We start from the raw sequence: 20965 nt of genomic DNA on the forward strand, positions 1-20965 counted from the left end.
AGTGTCATGGGTGCCTACCTGTGTGCACCCAGGCTGAGAGCAAGCAGTGGCAGAAGTTTTCTTATTTCAGTGCCTGCCTGGTAGGGAGCGCGCCAGAAAAGTAGGGATGATAGGAGGAGCCAGGTGCCGGGCCCGGGACACAATATAGCAAGTGGGTGGACGGTGGAGGGAGGCTGCTGTATACGAGGGACGTAGGCGCAGCGTAGAGTGGAAGAGTGTGTGGGATGTCGGCGCCAGTGACAGAGCGGGGGGAGCCGCTCTCTGACCTGTGCTGCGCTGTCATACAGGTGCAGCGTGCACAGAAGCAGGGTCAGCGCACATAGCAGCCGGAACAGCAGGGCAGGGAGGGCGCCTCTCCAGCGCAGCGCTTCCCAGCTTTGCAGGCTCTGCTGAGCGGCTAGCGCCGGCCCTGGCCTTGGATCATGTAGGTTCTGGGGGGTTCAGTTCTCTGGGAAATGAACATGCTCATGCCTAGATTCTGTGTATATTTTATGTGGAAGACATATTTGAATGCTACACATGAATAAAGGAATTACATTTTTAAACGTTAATTATCATTTACAGTTGAAAAAACTTACTGTCTCCAATTTAAAATATAAACTTTTCTAAAGCTTTGTAGAGTCCCTGAGGGACAAAGCATCTCATGATATAACAGTGGGAGCCACAGTTACTGTTCATTCACTGTGACCAAGCCAGCATCTCGCAGCACTTGATAAAGCAAATACAATTTTGCCAAGCCAGCATTTCACAGCACTTGACAAAGCCAGAATTTCACAGCACTTGATAAAGCAGATACACTATGACAAAGCCAGAATTTCACAGCACTTGATAAAGCAGATACACTTTGACCACGCAAGCATCTCTCACCACTTGATGAAGCAGATACAGTATGACCAAGCCAGCATCTCGCAGCACTTGATAAAGCAGATACACTACGACCAAGCCAGCATTTTGCAGCACTTGATAAAGCAGATAAAACTGATTAGTTGCTATCATACTGGGTAGGTAAATATATGGAAATAGGGACAGAATGTTCTAATACTATTTGAATATTTACATAATATGACACTTGGAAAGCATGCAATAGGTTATATTGTTTTCATTTTTGCTTTTTTTTTAAACATTGCAACTTATTACTATTCCTTATTAATGTTATGCATTTACTATATGTATTATGATAATCATACAGAGCATTGTTTCCCTAACTCTGTCCTTGGGACCTCAGACAGTTCATGTTTTCAATACAACGTGTGGATCTTTATAACGTGACAGTTCCAATGTGACAATTACTGTAGTAATGAATATTCCTGTGCAGCTATTAGGTGTATGGGAAGCATGAACTGTTAGGTCTCTGATCAATGACAAGTATATTTTCTACTGTAAGCAGTTAGAAAAAATGGTATACCTATTACATTTTCAAAAGTGACATGTGCCATTTGGTACTTATCTTTAGACAGCAAAAACATTGCACCCAATTACATCATTCATGTAGAATCTGATTAGTTACTATGGGTAACATCTCATCTTTCTAAATTCACCCTGTTATGAATGAGACTTTTTAAGTAGTATCTCCATTGGCTGAATTTTATAAAGGCAAAGCTTCTGGATCTGACTTTTTACCAAGATGGGGGGGTGATGCCTGGTCACTGCTGAAGTGGGAATGATGGCGGGGCAGCGACAGGGGTACAGCAGCGTATCATAGCAGGATCATGGACGTAAGGAACAGGGGGTTGTAACAGGAGGGGGGAGCAGTGATGGGGGGTGCCCTGGAGGTGGTTAGCCAGTGATGCACAACTGGAGGCACCACTAGCACACACCTCCTTATAAATGGTATGCCAGTGAGTAAGGAGAGCTCATTCCTGCAGCGCGGCTCAGCCCAAGTGGTTAAAGGTTCTAGACTAATACACATGAAGCTCCCCTTGTAATGCTGCTAAACACACATGTATGGGCCAGTCATACTGCCCATGTACATGTAATGAAGGTTATATAACTAGCATGAAGGATCCAATGCTTGTGGTGCGACTCTGGCACTGTTGCACAATGTACATAAATGGTTCCATCAGTAAGTTACAGTACAGTGACAAAGCCAACTGGCAGTCACCTTAAGAACATTCCCGCCCACAGTACATCGGGACGAGTGATAACTAAGAAGCATACACCTGCAGGGTACCCCGCAGTCCTGGCACCCTAGGCTACAGCCTAATCTGCCTATTTGTTAATCAGGCACTGCTCCTGTGTAAACATTAGTCACATTTTCAAAGTATTCAAAATCCACAAATGTAAATATTAATTTAGAGTTGGCGTTCGTCTCCTCCTCAGGTCCCAATGGCTTCCTTTTCCGGCACGTCGTATGTGATGTCATGCGTCACTACCGCTAAACTGCCCACTAAGAGGAGCAAGTTTTGTGCATGCTGAAGACAAGGTGAGAGTGGGTTGAAGTGACACAAAGTGGAGCTGGATCTGTTGGAGAGACTATTATTCATATATAAAATGTACAAACAGGCTCTGTAGTATCATGAAATTTGACATGTTTCTCTGTTCACTTGCAAAAGTGGTTTCCTCAAAAGGTGGAGACATATAAATCTTTATATTTGCCTGGATTTAAAAAAAAAAAAAAAAAAAAAAAACATTCTCATTCTATGTACAGATGCTCATATTAATGGATCACATTTGGGCTAAGTGACAACCGAGCTAATTCTGTTTTAAAAATGTTGAAAATACTTTATATATGCTTTTGGCGCCAGGCTCAGCTCAGAAAGTTCATATTGCCGGTATAGAGTATATAAGGAAATATATATATATAAGGAAGGTTGAGCATGGGGCTGACAGCTATCGATTAATTTTACAGTACGAGGCTCTTCGTTTGGAAGTGGATTGGATATTGCACAAGAATTCTAAATCTCTAATTCCAGCCAAGTGATGGTTCTATTATTTTACTTGCTACTTTTTGTAAATCAAGTTGAAAATTTGTGTGATAAGTGTGTTGACATTTTCCACCCAGAAACACCAAATGACTCCACTCAGGAAGAAATCGTATAATCAGCATTTTGGCATCAAGGTGAGGAAACATGACAAACCCATCATCTTATATTTGCTGCAATACATGTTCTGTGAAACTACTGTATATGGATTGCCGTTAAGTGCAATAAACCACAAATTAGTAAATTATGGTGACGGTTTTTACCTATGGGCTGCAGCCCCCCCCCCACACCCCCCAGGTAAAATCTGCCACTGTCTCTGCCTAAAGTGAAGCCAGATGTAGTCTGTAATGGTGTGTACACACGGTGAGATTCCCTTGCTATTCGACTTAAGAATCGACTGCTATACAATCTTTGCTAACTGTGTACTTTTTACATACAATTCATACTATCTACATTCAATTTTCACTATATAGTCATTGCTGCCCTGTCTATCTGGGTTTCGATTTGTGCTGTCACAGGAGCGTGCATCGGGATCGCAAGGTAAAAAACCTGTGTGATCTGCATACGATCTGCTTGCGATCTGCTTGCGATTTTGACTATATAGTCAAAATCTCATGCTGGATTGTACCATGTGTACACAGCATTATACTGCTCTGGCTTCAATGTGACTGGCAGTGACTTCCTATTGAAAGTCTGACCTGCCAGGCAGTCCCATTGGGAGGTGTTCCCTCCCTCCGGGATGCCTCTCTGGCCCTAAAAATGCCATGATTTGATTCCTGGGATTGGACCTTTCAATCCCGAGATTCCTGGGATTAGCTGCGCATGTGCATAGCTAATAGTGGGCAGCATCTGAGAACCCAGGTGTTCCCAACCCCGGCGTGCAGTCTGTAGCTGGTATGGGCAATGCAACCCATGCAGGGTGACCTCTGACCTTCACGTAGCGCAGGCCTAACCACCCATACTCGCGAATATGGGCGGTTCGGCCTGTGCAGCGTGAAGCCAGAGGTCACGATGTGCAGGCCGAACCGCCCATATTAGCTCCAGATCACACCTCTGAGTCCCTGCCACACCACCCTGTCTGCAAATTCAGCTGCCGCCTTTGGGACGGCCATTGTGGGGGGAAAGGGCATGTTTTTTTTTCCTCTACTTACTTTGCTAATGTGTGTACCACAATTAGAGATGTCAATCCCGGGATTCCCGGGATTGAGCATTTTTCAATACGGATTGAAAAAAAAATGCCCCGGGATTAGCATCCCTATATGTGATCAAGAATTGGTAAGTAAACATTATATTTGCATGTAAGTGATTCATGAATGGCAAAAAATATCATATACGTCTGACACTCATGATAAGAAGAATAAGAAAAAGAAGAATTATATTTATATGGCACATTGCATCAATAGGACTGAATGTGTTCTTTAAATACAGGTACTGAACATAATACATTTGTTTAGTTTTGTATAAAATACAGAAACAATGAATATAATATAAGAATGTAACAACCATTGGGTCACAAATTCAAGGATTATTCCTCCTGTACACAAAGGGAGTAGAAGTGATCCATGCTAAATCATCAGAACTGGTCACTGTTCATTCTACACTAGAGAGTCCCTGATGCAGCAGCCATCTTGGGTGAGCTAAGTACAGTAGGTTACAATGGCCCTTATTCTGGTTGGTGCGTATATTTCCGCGTGCGTTTGGCCCGCTGATGTTTTGAGTCTGCGCATGTGCAGAGGCGTCTCTGCGCATGTGTGAGCGGGGCGTACGGCCAAATCCCGCATGATATGTGAACACTCCGAACAGGGGGTGGAGAGGGGCGTGAAGGGCTATTTGGGCTCATTACCATATGCATACGCCCCGCGTTTCATGGGCGTTCCCATGCAAACGCTGGGCGTACGTATGGTAATGTGGCCGTGACGCACGTGTAGGGGGCGGACATATGACATCGCCGGATGTCAGCTGCCCGCCCAGATCCCTGCTTTTGCACGGAAAAATGTCCGTGTGGTCTGAGGTTACAGGAGCTGGTGGAGCACTCGGTCCTGCATTCGATGGTCTGCAACCATCGAATGATGGGGGAGGTTCCCTTAGATGGAGGAGGCGTATTCCATGAAAAATACACGTGTGGTCCGTTCGGCCAGCTTCTTACCACGTACGGACGGAGTTTGCGAACCGTATGGAAGGCGGGGTTTCGCACGCACGGTCCTGGCCGCATAATCGGATCCGGTCAGAATAAGGCCCAATGTGTGAATAGCAATACATAAAAATTAGACGTACAATGCAATCATTTATTTCTACTTTCCATAAAATATATTTATGAATCCCACATGGAACGCTGACACCTCCGGGGTGATGTGATAACTGTTGGCTGTGGTAAGGTTTCCAGTAACACATGTTGTGGTTTCAACAGTGGAGTTAATATTATCCAGTTTTAATGCAATTTTTCACATATAACAAGTATAAATAGAAAACAATAAAATTGTGGTGGTATATTAGAATAAGCACTGTAGCACCAGTGTATACAAGGGACAATATGAACCAAAATCAAATAACATTGTGCCTGTTCTCAAATAAATCCTGCAAGGTGCATGGGAATTGGTAGCTGATTGTATATAAATTGTAATGTCAGAGATGCTGGGTTGATATCCCGAAAGATGGCAAGCTCCATGAGGATGGCCCGAAGGCATAGTCCCCACAATTATTAGAGATGTGTATAAGGAAAATGACTGTGAGAATTTTGTGTATAAGGGGACTACACTGGGCATTGTGTATAAGGGACACTATTGTATCATATAATGAGGTTTATTCTGGTTGATGGCAAATTCACAGCCTTGCGAGTCCACTAGACAACTCCTGCTGAGTGCCGATACGCCCGCCCCCTTGCACGCCGTGTATGCTCGCATGGGCTGCAAATGGATGTCTAACATAAATATCCATTCTCAGGCTGTGGGGGAACACCCACATCATCTGATGGTCACTGACCATTGAATGATATGGAAGGCCCACATACATCTATTGTTACTCTCCGGTAACCTTAGATATGTGTGGACATTCGGCAGAAAATGGGCGGGTAGTTTACCTCCGGTGATGTCAGCTGCCCACCCACGTCACCAGGCGATTTCCATGGGAACACCCAGTGTTTTCATTCCATGGGAACGCCAAGTGTTTTCATGGGAATGCCCATGAAACGCTGGGCATTCTCATGGGGGTGTCCACCTGCCAGCCACCCCAAGGCGCCCCCCTCCCATGCCCCTGTTCGCCTAGGCCCACTCACCATGCATCTGCACATGTGCAGATATCCAAATTGACCTGAATAAGGTACAATATGTATTAGGTGTACTACACTACTGTTCTGTGTTACATGAATAAGGGGTACTACTGAGATGTAACATGAACAAGAGGCACTGCTGTGTGTATGATTTAAGTGACCTACAGTACATGCAGTGCAATGTGAATAAGATTGGACTACTGTGTGGTATGCCCTTAATTAGGGGTAATGTTGTGTGACCACACCCTTCATTGTGAGGCCAGTGCCCTTTTATAAAGTGAGTGTTATAGGGCACACATTTGTAGGGTGCAGGGGGAAATGAGTTCCACCACCTTACTGAGACCACTTTAATATAAAATCTAGGCTCTGGTCACACACTATCTCCCTGTCACTCCCTGCCTTCCCAGTCACCCATTATTTTCCTGTCACTCCAGCCTCTTCATTCTCCTTATCACCTCTTTCTCCCCTGTCACCTAGAATCTCACTGTCTCCCATTAGCTCTCTTGAGGTATTATTGGGTGGTCTCATACCTTTCTTGTGAGATTAAACCTTTAAAAGCAACAGTGCACACCGAAGGTGCATGCCACCATGAACCTTCTGTGTGCACAGTTCCTTTAAAACATATATCCCATCAAGGAGTTCCAACATCTATATCCACTCACCCAAAATATAAAATAAAAAACTCAGGTTTGCTTTGCTCTTACCCATGTGTTTTTAAATCCTTCTATAATACAACTTGTAGTAACAAATACATTATCTATCATTGTGATTTAATTTGATTTATTCCTGAAATGCCGGTTATCAAAAAAAAACAACTGTATAAGCCGCACAGTAATGTAATTGATTTAAAGATTTTTTACATTTTACAGAGTTTTTTTCTCTACCTAAAAATGACATTAGAAGATTGTAATAATGTAACAGGATTCACACTGCTGGGTCTGTTTGATGATCCCGGGTTACAGATCCCAGTCGGTGTATTACTTGCATTTGCCTATTCCATTATATTTTTGGAAAACTTCACAGTAATTTTAGTTTTTTCTGCTGATTGCCATCTGCACACCCCCATGTACATCTTCTTATTAAACCTTTCCATCATTGACATCGCTTCCTCATCAAATATTCTGCCTAATCTCTTTATTATGCTTTTCACAAAATCCAACTCTATATCGTTTACAGTCTGTATAACCCAGATGTATATTTTTGCATCTCTGGTTGTCACTGAGTTCATTCTGCTCACAGCCATGGCATATGACCGCTATGTGGCAATCTGTCATCCTCTTAATTATATTATTCTAATGAGTATAAGAAACTGTATTGGCCTTTCAATTGCTTCTTGGGCTGCTGGATTTTTGGACACAATTGGACACGCTGTCCTTATATCTAATATGTCCTTTAAAATAGGTCAACCTATTGACCATTTCTATTGCGATATAACCCCATTGCTGATGATCTCCTGCAGTGATATATCCAAGGTGGAAATGTTAAACTATATAGAAGGGGTACTACTGGCATTTGCTTTATTTCTGTGTATATTAGTTTCATACATACATATTATCTCCAACGTTCTGAAGATAAAATCTGCAGAAGGGAAACATAAAGCATTTTCCACCTGCTCCTCCCATCTAACCTGTGTCATCATTTATTGTGGGACTATGATCTGTTTGCATGTAAAGCCTACATCAAGTTATTTCCCCAAATTGGACAAGATCTTTGCTCTGGTGTATGTTGTGTTGGTGCCTATGCTCAATCCATTTATTTACTGTCTGAAGAATAAAGAAGTAGCAAAGTCCTTAGTCAGACTGAAGGCTAAAATCAGTATAGCCTTGCTGTAGGTATCAATATGTTTGGCATTTGTAGAGGTAACCATTTCCAATAAATATTTTTCATTGGTGCTCATTAATTGTAAAATGCCATATTCAGGGATTCTAGTTTTTTTTCCTTACTAGCGGCCCGCCCCAGCTTCGCACGGGAAGCACTAATTGTCTATAGCCAGATGACTTCTGGTGGATGGATGGGAGCGGTGATGTGACAAAGTTTTAGCAGATATCTATAGGTACAGTGCCTTTCTACGCCCAAGAAAAAAAAAACACATGTATTTAAGGCAAATGGAAAATTCTATTTATTTTATTAATTCATCTTAAGGCCAATGGATAGACAATGATTTTTTGAGTTTTTTTTAAAAGAGTAAAAATGTATATATTTTTCGGTGTGCCAACTCAGGAGCAAGCCACATACAATGGGCCGTGTGAAAAACATGAATTTAAGCCAGCAATATTTAATGATTGGCCTTGTGCTTTGTTGATGGTAATAGCATAGGCAATACGCAAAGGGAACTGGAGCCGCTTGAATTCGAATGGTAAATCATTGGAAATCATCGGTATGCATGGAATCAGTACGACTTTGAATTTGCCACCGATGATTGTTGCCTCGATTAATTTTGGCGAAATTTTTTGATTGTCAATCTGGTTCTGTTGCACAACTTTGTTGAAAATTTACTAAAAATAAATAAATAATTCTGTTAATCCGATCGCTACCAAACTTCACAGAATCACGAGCTGGGCTAATCTGAAGATTGCCTGAAAATATCATCAAAATTGGTTACGCCGTTTTGGAGTCCATAGGTAACATACACACATACACACATACAGTTCTAGTGTGGGGCCCAGAACTGTACTCCGTATTCGAGGTGCGGTCTAACCAATGATTTGTACAAGGCATAATTACTTTTGAGTCCCTAGTTTCCATGCCCCTTTTAATACATGCTAGAGTTTTGTTGCCCTTTTTTGTTGCTATATTACATTGAGCACTACACCCTAGTTTGTATGGAATTACCCAATTTGGTACTCTTTACCTAGCACGGCGCCCACGATTTTGATCGTGGGCATCGCAGGTAAAAAAATCGCGGGCATCGCGGCCATTGAATGCACTAAAAATCGGGTGCAACGCGACCGACGCGATGCCCGCGATTTCCCATAGGGATCAATGTTAAATTTCTCAATTGACCCGATTTTACTGTTCAATGCCTCAATGGACCCGATTTTTCCATAGGAAACCATGTTAAATGGCCCACAGAGGCCAAATAGCCACCCTGAAGTGTGAAATGGCCCCCACAATTGTTAACACCACCCCACGATCAACGTCAAAAGCGTGGCGAGCGCAGCGAGCCCGCGAGGGGCGGCGGTACGCGTCCTACGACCTTTTCATACCCCCACTATCCACGTCGGCGTAGAGTTGAGAATAGCGTGGCGAGCGGACGCGGATACCTTCACAGGTAAACGCGTCCCTTCGCGGGCTTCACAGGTATCCGCGTCCCCTCGCGGGGCTCGCTGAGCTCGCCACGCTTCGGGCTTGGTGGCTCGCTGCGCTCGCCACACTATTCTATTCTCAACTCCACGCCGACGTGGATAGTGGGGGTATGAAAAGGTCGTAGGACGCGTACCGCCGCCCCTCGCGGGCTCGCTGCGCTCGCCACGCTTCGGGTTCACGTTGATCGTGGGGTGGCGTTAACAATTGTGGGGGCCATTTCACACTTTAGGGTGCCTATTTGGCCTCTGTGGGCCATTTAACATTGTTTCCTATGGAAAAATCGGGTCAATTGAGGCATTGAACTGAAAAATCGGGTCAATTGAGAAATTTAACGTGCTAGGTAAAGAGTACCCCCAATTTATCCCTGCTTAGGTTACTAGGTAACTAGCACACTGGTTATGTCTCCCAAGATGCATGACCTTGCATTTGTCCACATTGAACCTCATCTTCCACTTTTTTTGCCTATTCATCTAGATTGTCAAGATCATTTTGAAGCATGGTGACATCTTCTGATGATTTAATATGATGATTCAATAATTCTGCTCAGTTTTGTATGTCTGCAAAGATGGATACATTGCTGAGTAACCCCATCCCAATATCGTTAATAAAAATGTTAAATAAAATGGGCCCTAGAACCGAACCCTGTGGCACTCAACTTAGTACTAGTATCATATATGAAACGGCACTGTTCACAACCACTCTTTGTTCTCTATTACACAGCCAGTTCCCTACCCATCTACGGATATTTGCCCCTAATCCCAGGTCCTCCATTTTATTTATCAACCTCTTGTGTGGTACTGTGTCGACGGCTTTAGAAAAATCTAGGAAAATCACATCTACAAAGTTTCCATTATCGAGGATTTTGCTAACCTCTTCATAGAAACCAAGTAGATTAGTTGGGCATGAACATTACTGAGTCTACATATTCCTGGATACCATCTCTTAAAAATCAAAGCAAGTGCTTGAAAAAAATGTATTAAACATTGAAACGTTACAGAGTACTTTTGGAGTCAGCCGTTTCTTGTCCTTAAGGAGCCCAAGTGTGCTGTCAAATGGTTTGATCCCATTTTGCAGTGAGGAGGATATGCACCGGGCGGCAGAATAGCATATCAGCATAGAGTGCCGGTTACTACGTGGTTATATATATATATATATATATATATATATATATATATATATATATAATTAGTTGAAAGTATTTACACAAATAGAGATTTACCCATGAGCAGACCACCCAAACAGAGCACTGGTCACAACCCCCACATTATTAGGTGCTGGCCACAACCCCTATTATTGCGCATAATAGGCCCTTGATAATTTTCGGCTCCAGACCCATTTAAACCTTAATCTGGCACTGGTAGTAAATATAAAGGAATGTATTCGAGAGGCCATTATTTTAGAAAGAATCTTTAATAAAGTGATAGGACAATAAGAATCCAAACTGGCAGGGCCATCAGGTCTATGGGGTTTTAGAAATTGTGAAGAGAGGCTATTGCAGTGGTAATTCCTTTTAGGGGACTCGCTTTGTTCAGGAGATAGATGGAGTAAATTAATCTTCTCAAGAAAGGAGTCAAGCTAGATCAGTAGGTGACCGAAGTTTCTCCCGGTGAAACCTAGACAACACATCGGCTACATTGTTATTGATCCCCAGAAGATGCTGCTTCTTAAACAACACATTGCAACGCAAGCACGTTAGCTGTGCCAAGATGTGCAACACAACCAGCTATTTGGCCTGCTGAATATCAATCTCATGTACAACACCCAGATTTGTCACATCTGAACGAGATACTGCGATTACAAAGCCACAGTCAAGTCCCATATCTCAATGGCCACCATGATGGGGAAAAACTCTAAAAGCAAAATGTCCTTCTTCAGATCACCCTAAAACCAGCTGCATGGCCAGCGAGCAGTGCACCAAATTCAGCTATGGTAAGCAAAACCCGACAACCCAGCCACATCAGTAAACAATTGCAAACAAAAATTATCAACAGGAGGGACCAGCCATATCTGAACACCATTAAATTCTATGAGAGGGAAAAAAGCAAAAGAAAGCACTAGGAATAGAAATACATTAACCCAGATTAATTAAAAAATATAGAATTTTGCTAAGTAAAAACCTCAGTTTTTACTTAGCTGAATAGCATGCAGGGAAATTAAAAAGGCCGGTGATTGGTGCGGTTAGCCAGGAGGTGGTATCTGATTATTGCCGCATCCCTGGAAACTCGGGATGGTTAAAGACCATAACCTGGTAATGGTCCCGATCTTGATGTGCCAGCCAGCGGTAAGTAAAATGGCAAGGTTAGCGATCAGCTAATTAAAAATGGAGGTTTGGTAACTATAAATTCAGCACATCCAATCTACTGCTTTATTGAAAGTACTGACTACTACCTCCCCAGCAGACTACTTTTTGGCTGGCTTTTCATTAATTAATCATACTAGCAGCAGTGGATCAAGAATTTTGTGATCCTTACCACAGATGCCAACATTTTATATTTTTAGTTATTATTATTATTTTTCTGTGCTGTATCAGCAGGTACATATGAATATATTGTATATTTAATTTTTATTAACCCCTTCCCGACATTTGACGTATATACTGTATACGTCATGGCCGGGATGTACTTCCCGATACATGACGTATATATACGTCATGACTTTAAACTGTCCCCGCGTCTATAGACGCGGGGACAGAGGGACGATGTCTGCTGTCCCTGACAGCAGACATTTTCCTGCATGCCCAGGGGGGGCTGCGATGCCGCCCCCCCGTCGGCGATCACTGTGATTGGCTGTTCAGTGTGAACAGCCATTCACAGCGTTTTCCTGTGTTACCGGCGAATCAGACGCTCGGTAACACAGGTGTCAATCACCGCCGGGCGTCAGGGGGCATGAGGGGGTCATCGGTGACGACGACACCTCACCCCACCTGCCCCCAAGGCTGTGATTGGTCCGTGGGACCCACGGACCAATCACAGCCAAGGCGCGTGATTTAAACTAACGGTGACTGCACTGCAGACGCCATTCCGGTCTGGAATTGCGTGCAGAGCGGTCACCGTGCCAATCTGTGGTGATACATACCTGATCCTTGCCTGAAACTTACCTGATCACCGCTGATCACCGCTGGTAGCGTGCTGCCAGCAGCTGGATACTTCCTGGATCTTGTGACTTCTGTGTGTGCTGCTGCTGCAGTGTCATAGAGTCACAGATCGTGAGAGATAGGGACAGATAGTGACAGAGAGTGATAGAGAGTGATAGAGAGTGATAGAGAGTGCTATATTTTGTGTCTGCTGCACCCCCTTTTGTGCTGATCACTATATCTGAGGTGATCAGCAACTTTTTGGGGGTGCAGAGGTTTTTTTTTAATATATATACCTGTCAGTTGCAGCAAAGGTTGTGCTGCCTGTGCAACTGACTGCTGCCCCCCCTGCTGCCCCCCCCCTTTTGTGCTGATTGTGCTGATTAATTAACTGATCAGCAACTTTTTGGGGGTCCAGGTTTTTTTTTTTGTATATATATATATATACCTGTCAGTTGCACCAAAGGTTGTGCTGCGTGTGCAACTGACTGCTGCCCCCCCCTGCTGCCCCCCCTTTTGTGCTGGTCAGTTTAAATTAATTAATCAGCAACTTTTTGGGGGTCCAGGGTTTTTTTTTTATATATATACCCTGTCAGGTTGTGTGTCTGCTGCCCCTCACTGCTAATCAGTGTTGCATCACTGCATCACTGATCTGCAGTTTTTTTTTTTGGAGAGTGCAGTGGGGTTTTGTTATTACACCCACGTTGCTTGTGTGGGTGTCCTGTGGCCGCTGAGCGCTGATCAGTGACGTACAATCACTGAACAGCATTTTTGGCACAGGGTTGATATCATTTTTTTTTCTGCAGTTTTTTTAAATTGTTTTTTTTTTGGAGAGTGCTGTGGAAATTTGTTTTAAATTGTTTTTACACCCACGTTGCTTTTGTGGGTGTCCTGTGGCCGCTGATCAGTGACGTACAATCACTGAACAGCATTTTTGGCACAGGTTGATATCATTTTTTTTCTGCAGTTTTTTTTAAATTGTTTTTTTTTTTTGTTTTTACACCCACGTTGTTTTTGTGGGTGTCCTGTTGCCTTTGAGCGCTGTTCAGTGACGGACGTTACTGACCAACATCTGTGCTCAATTTTTGGCGCAGGACCTTTTTTTTTTTTAACCCCTTTAATTTTTTTTTTTTTAATTGGGATCAAATTCCTGTATAAAGTATTTTTTTTTTCTGCACTACATACACACTACACACTACATACCCCCCGTGTTGAAATAAAGTTTGTACCCCCCCTACACTATACACGTGTTGAAACATTACACTTACAGAAACACAAAAATAAAAATGGCATCCCAAATGTCATCCCAAATGTCATCCCAGTCATCCAGAAGAATGTATTCAGCGGAGGAGGCATATGCCATGCTTGCCTCTGACTCTGACTCTGACACAGCCAGTGATGCAAGCGGGGAATTTGAAGGATTCGCCTTAAGCTCCTCTTCCTCCTCTGCTGATGAGGGACCCCCTCAAAGACGCCCCCGTAGAGCAGCTGAGACCCCCCCAAATGATTGATCCCGTACCCCACCACCAGACAATTTTGAGCCCCAGGTTCCTGAGTTTTTGGCCATCCCAGGAATCCAATTTGATTCCACAGGTCTCAGAGAAATTGACTTTTTCAAATTATTTTTCTCTGATGATTTTATAAATTTAATGGTGGACCAAACTAATTTATATGCCCAGCAGTTTATTGCTCAAAACCCCACGTCATCATTTGCTAGGTGGACCCCTGTAGATGCAGTAGAGATGATGATGTTTTGGGGTCTGGTGTTTCATATGGGCATAGTAAAAAAGCCAGAAATTAGGCAATATTGGAGTACAGATGTTCTGTACAGCACCCCACTTTACCGTATGGCCATGACCCGGACTCGTTTTGAGATAATCCTTAAATTTTTACATTACACTGATAATACACTGTGCCCACCCAGAGATGATCCCACCTTTGACCGGCTATTCAAAGTCAGGCCGGTCATTGATCATTTCAGTGCCAAATTTGCAGAGATGTACATCCCTGAAAAATTTATTTGTATTGACGAGTCCCTTATACATTTTAAAGGAAGGGTTAAATTCCGCCAGTACCTTCCCAGTAAGAGGGCAAGGTATGGCATAAAAATGTATAAGCTGTGTGAAAGCACCTCAGGGTACACCCACAGGTTTATGGTATATGAAGGGAAGGATTCAAGAATTGAACCGCCAGAATGCCCCCCCTCCCTCGTAGGTGTTAGTGGAAAAATTGTCTGGGATTTAGTGCACCCCTTCCTGGATAAAGGTTATCACCTCTATGTGGATAACTTTTACACTAGCATCCCCCTGTTTAAGGCCCTTGGTTCAAGAGGTACAGCAGCTTGCGGTACTGTGCGTAAGAACCAAAGAGGCCTCCCAAAAACGCACATTGCCCAAGTAATGAGAAGGGGTGAAAGCAGGGGAACATGCACCGAAAATATGTTGTTGGTCAAATATAAGGACAAGAGGGATGTCCTTATACTGACAACAATTCATGGAGACAGTACCACCTCCATCCTTGTACGAGGTACCAGTACCCACACCTCAAAACCTAATTGTATCCTAGATTACAATAGGTACATGGGCGGAGTGGATCTTTCAGATCAGGTACTGAAGCCGTACAGTGCCCTGCGGAAAACAAAAATCTGGTACAAGAAGCTGGCCGTGTATATCATCCAGATGGCACTGTATAACGCTTACGTGCTATTCCGTTGTACCAGCCAGAGGGGGACATTTATGCACTTTCAAGAGGAAGTCATAAAGGGCCTAATATTTGGGAACCAGCAGGCAGAGGGCCCCAGTACTTCTAGTACTGGCCCCCGTATTGTACCAGGGCAGCATTTTCCTAACGAAATCCCCTCCACTGCAAGAAAGGGCAGGACACAAAAAAGGTGCAAAGTTTGCTATAAAAAGGGAATAAGAAAGGAAACTATTTTCCACTGTGAAACTTGCCCCGACAAACCCGGCCTATGTATAAAGGAGTGTTTTAAAATATACCACACATCTATGGATTATTAGGTTCATCATTTCACCGTGCTTCGGGGTCTTGCTAATGCCACATAGCACCCACCATTCATTCCACCAGAATCTGAGCTGCAAAATCCAAAAATCACTCCTTCCCTTCTGAGTCCTGCCATGCACCCAAATGGTATTTTTTGGTCACATATGAGGCATTGCCATACTCGGGAGAAATTGGGGCACAGATTTTGGGGTGCTTTTTCTCCTTCATACCTTCTGAAAATGAAAAATTTTGAGCCAGAACTGCATTTTTGTGTAAAAAAATGTAATTTTTCGTTTTCACTGCCCAGTTGTATCAAAATTAGTGAAACCCCTGGGGGTTTGAAATGTACACTATACCCCTAGATGAATTCCCTGAGGGGTGTAGTTTGCAAAATGGAGTCACTTGTGGGGGGGTTCCACTGTATTGGTGCTTTGGGGGTCTTGCTAATGCGACATAGCACCCACCAACATTCCACCAGAATCTGTGCTGCAAAATCCAAATATCACTCCTTCCCTTCTGAGTCCTGCCACTTTTTGGTCACACATGAGGCATTGCCGTACTCGGGAGAAATTGGGGCACAGATTTTGGGGTGCTTTGTCTCCTTCCTTCCTTGGGAAAATGAAAAATTTTGAGCCAGAACTGCATTTTTTGTGTAAAAAATTAAATTTTTCATTTTCACTGCCCAGTTGTACCACAATTGGTGAAACCCCTGGGGGTTTGAAATGTACACTATACCCCTAGATGAATTCCCTGAGGGGTGTAGTTTGCAAAATGGGGTCACTTGTGGGGGGGTTCCACTGTATTGGTGCTTTGGGGGTCTTGCTAATGCGACATAGCACCCACCAACATTCCACCAGAATCTGTGCTGCAAAATCCAAATATCACTCCTTCCCCTCTGAGTCCTGCCACTTTTTGGTCACACATGAGGCATTGCCGTACTCGGGAGAAATTGGGGCACAGATTTTGGGGTGCTTTGTCTCCTTCCTTCCTTGGGAAAATGAAAAATTTTGAGCCAGAACTGCATTTTTTGTGTAAAAAATTTAATTTTTCATTTTCACTGCCCAGTTGTACCACAATTGGTGAAACCCCTGGGGGTTTGAAATGTACACTATACCCCTAGATGAATTCCCTGAGGGGTGTAGTTTGCAAAATGGGGTCACTTGTGGGGGGGTTCCACTGTATTGGTGCTTTGGGGGTCTTGCTAATGCGACATAGCACCCACCAACATTCCACCAGAATCTGTGCTGCAAAATCCAAATATCACTCCTTCCCCTCTGAGTCCTGCCACTTTTTGGTCACACATGAGGCATTGCCGTACTCGGGAGAAATTGGGGCACAGATTTTGGGGTGCTTTGTCTCCTTCCTTCCTTGGGAAAATGAAAAATTTTGAGCCAGAACTGCATTTTTTGTGTAAAAAATTTAATTTTTCATTTTCACTGCCCAGTTGTACCACAATTTGTGAAACCCCTGGGGGTTTGAAATGTACACTATACCCCTAGATGAATTCCCTGAGGGGTGTAGTTTGCAAAATGGGGTCACTTGTGGGGGGGTTCCACTGTATTGGTGCTTGGGGGGTCTTGCTAATGCGACATAGCACCCACCAACATTCCACCAGAATCTGTGCTGCAAAATCCAAAAATCACTCCTTCCCTTCTGAGTCCTGCCATGCACCGAAATGGTATTATTTGGTCACATGTGAGGCATTGCCGTACTCGGGAGAAATTGGGGCACAGATTTTGGGGTGCTTTGTCTCCTTCCTTCCTTTTGAAAATGAAAAATTTTGAGCCAGAACTGCATTTTTTGTGTAAAAAATTTAATTTTTCATTTTCACTGCCCAGTTGTACCACAATTGGTGAAACCCCTGGGGGTTTGAAATGTACACTATACCCCTAGATGAATTCCCTGAGGGGTGTAGTTTGCAAAATGGGGTCACTTGTGGGGGGGTTCCACTGTATTGGTGCTTGGGGGGTCTTGCTAATGAGACATAGCACCCACCAACATTCCACCAGAATCTGAGCTGCAAAATCCAAAAATCACTCCTTCCCTTCTGAGTCCTGCCATGCACCCAAATGGTATTTTTTGGTCACATGTGAGGCATTGCCGTACTCGGGAGAAATTGGGGCACAGATTTTGGGGTGCTTTTTCTCCTTCATACCTTCTGAAAATGAAAAATTTTGAGCCAGAACTGCATTTTTGTGTAAAAAAATGTAATTTTTCATTTTCACTGCCCACTTGTATCAAAATTGGTGAAACCCCTGGGGGTTTGAAATGTACACTATACCCCTAGATGAATTCCCTGAGGGGTGTAGTTTGCAAAATGGGGTCACTTGTGGGGGGGTTCCACTGTATTGGTGCTTCAGGGGTCTTGCTAATGCGACATAGCACCCACCAACATTCCACCAGAATCTGAGCTGCAAAATCCAAAAATCACTCCTTCCCTTCTGAGTCCTGCCATGCACCCAAATGGTATTTTTTGGTCACATGTGAGGCATTGCCGTACTCGGGAGAAATTGGGGCACAGATTTTGGGGTGCTTTGTCTCCTTCATTCTTTGTGAAAATGAAAAATTTTGAGCCAGAATTGCATTTTTGTGTAAAAAATTTAATTTTTCATTTGCACAGCCCAGTTGTATCAAAATTGGTGAAACCCCTGGGGGTTTGAAATGTACACTTTACCCCTAGATGAATTCCCTGAGGGGTGTAGTTTGCAAAATGGGGTCACTTGTGGGGGGGTTCCACTGTATTGGTGCTTGGGGGGTCTTGCTAATGCGACATAGCACCCACCAACATTCCACCAGAATCTGAGCTGCAAAATCCAAAAATCACTCCTTCCCTTCTGAGTCCTGCCATGCACCCAAATGGTATTTTTTGGTCACATGTGAGGCATTGCCATACTCGGGAGAAATTGGGGCACAGATTTTGGGGTGCTTTGTCTCCTTCATTCCTTGTGAAAATGAAAAATTTTGAGCCAGAACTGCATTTTTGTGTAAAAAATTTAATTTTTCATTTTCACTGCCCAGTTGTACCACAATTGGTGAAACCCCTGGGGGTTTGAAATGTACACCATACCCCTAGATGAATTCCCTGAGGGGTGTAGTTTGCAAAATGGGGTCACTTGTGGGGGGGTTCCTAACTTTTAGCATCTTATGGTGCCTAGAATCCTACATGGTGCCTAAAAATAATCTCATAAAAAGGAGGCTCCAAAATCAAGTAGGTGCTCCTTCTATTATGAAGCCTGTGGTTTGGTCAACGTGCACACTAGGGCCACATATAGGATATTTATGAAAACAAAAGAATTGGGGGAATCAATTTTTAGTCACATTTCTCTAGTAAAATCTACTGTGTTCCTTAGAAAAATGTATTAAAATTGCAAATCTGCAAAAAAAATGAAATTTTGAAATTTCACCTACACTTTGTTTTAATTCCTGTGAAACACCTAAAGGGTTAACAAACTTCCAAAATGCTGTTTTGAATACTGTGAGGGGTGCAGTTTTTGAAATGGCATCATTTATGGGGGTGTCTCACATACAAGTCCCTCAAAGTCACATCAGAACTGAACTGGTCCCTAAAAAAATCAGTGTTTGAAATTTTCTTGAACATTTTAGAATTTGCTATTCATATTGTAAGCCTCCTAGTGTCCAAAAAAATTAAAAGGAAGTTGAAATAATGATGGAAACATAAAGTAGACATATGGTCTATGTTAGTTATTAACTATTTTGAGTGGTATGATTATTTGTCTCACAAGCAGAAAATTTAACATTTTGCAAATTGCTAAATTTTCAATTTTTTTACGACATTTTGGTATTTTTCACAAAAAAACACAGACTGTATCGACCCAAATTTACCACTAATTTGAAGTACAATGTGTCACGAGAAAACAATCTCAAAATCACTGGAATAAGTAAAAGCAAAAAAAAGTTATCCCCACTTAAGTGATACATGTCAGATTTGAAAAAAAGGGCTCTGTCAGGAAGGCAAAAACTGGCTGTGTCAGGAAGGGGTTAATATCATGTCGTTAATGTTTTATGTATTTCTTTGATTGTTCTTTTAGGTACTTATGTATTATCTGGACTCCCATGTTAAATGCAACCCAATTTTTTCATACCCCTACTATCCAACTACGCATGGAGTTGATTTTATATAGTGTGGCGAGCGCAGCGAGCCACCGTGCCCGAAGCGTGGTGAGCGCAGCGAGCCCCGCGAGGGGACGCGGTCTCATAAGAAGAACGGGAGTCCAGATATTACATAAGTACCCTCTTTTATATATAACATTCTATATTTATTATTAATCTATTTTAGTCTGGGTTAACTCATTTCTATTCCTATCACTTTCTTTTGCTTTTTTCTTTCTTCCCACTGGGATTGGTGATCTCACTTTGATAGCAGCTGGAATAGTTTAGGTCTTTTTGAGTTTTATTTAGCGCTTATAATCTGTTCTTTTTTCTATGACAGAGGAAGCTCAAATGGCCAAGAACTTTTTTCATCTCAGAAGACAACCTAATCAAATGATGATATCCGGAGATCCCCCATTTAATTTTTGACAATATACTCTGCCCATGGGGATGACCCTACAGACGAAAGTGATTGAGCCTACCGAAGCATTACCTTCTGCACTGTAATACACTGCAAACTCACCTCATGCAACTTGGCCACTTTGCCTTTCGGAAAGCAGCAACAGCCCCATACTGTGTCAATCTTGAATCCCCCAAAATTACAAACAAGTGAGGGGACCTTTTTGTTTTATCATCTGCTATTGACACACCAAATGTCAAAAGAGAGCACAAAATAAACAACAGGTCATCAAAATTCTCAGAACCAGCTTGCCAAACACAAAGGAAATCATCCAGAAAATGGGCTATCCCATGCCCCCTGATGAAAACGTCACCCAAAACTGAAGGGGTGTGGTACAGGGGTCCAACAGTCGGAATCCTGACAGTCATTAGCCCGACGTTGGCTTCCCTACTGTCTGGAACCAGACAGCATGGTGAGCGCAACAAACCCCTTGTGGGCTCGCTGCGCTCGCCACGCTACGCAAGCCACCTATTCTATTCTCCCTCTATGGGGGTTGTAGACCCCCACAAGGGAAAATAGCAGGTGGCCGTCGGCAACCTGGCTGTCTGTGTTTTGACAGTCGGGATCCCAATGTCAGGTAAATGCTGCGCTCGCCACGCTACGCGAGCCACCTATTCTATTTTCCCTCTATGGGGGTTGTGGACAGGTGGCCGTCGGGAACCTGGCTGTCGGTGTTTTGACAGTCGGGATCAGGACGTCAGGTAAATGCCTGTCGGGACCCCGTCCGGCACCCAACTGAAGAAAGGTGCTGAACTTTTTTTTTTAAAAAGCACATGAAACAGAATATTCCATAGAATATAAGTATTTGTCAATGAAATATTCATCACTAA

General features: G+C 43.2%; 1 protein-coding gene across 1 annotated transcript; it reads left to right on the forward strand.

Moving 5' to 3' along the window:
* The first annotated feature begins 7250 nt into the window (after nucleotides 1-7250).
* LOC146009732 (olfactory receptor 1C1-like) lies at nucleotides 7251-8018 on the forward strand. Its single transcript, XM_083150193.1, has one exon. The coding sequence runs from the start codon at nucleotides 7251-7253 to the stop codon at nucleotides 8016-8018; it is 768 nt and encodes a 255-aa protein (XP_083006319.1).
* The last annotated feature ends 12947 nt before the right edge of the window (nucleotides 8019-20965 follow it).

This window comes from Crinia signifera, chromosome 6, assembly GCF_055691185.1.
Source record: "Crinia signifera chromosome 6, ASM5569118v1, whole genome shotgun sequence".
Classification (NCBI taxonomy): domain Eukaryota; kingdom Metazoa; phylum Chordata; class Amphibia; order Anura; family Myobatrachidae; genus Crinia; species Crinia signifera.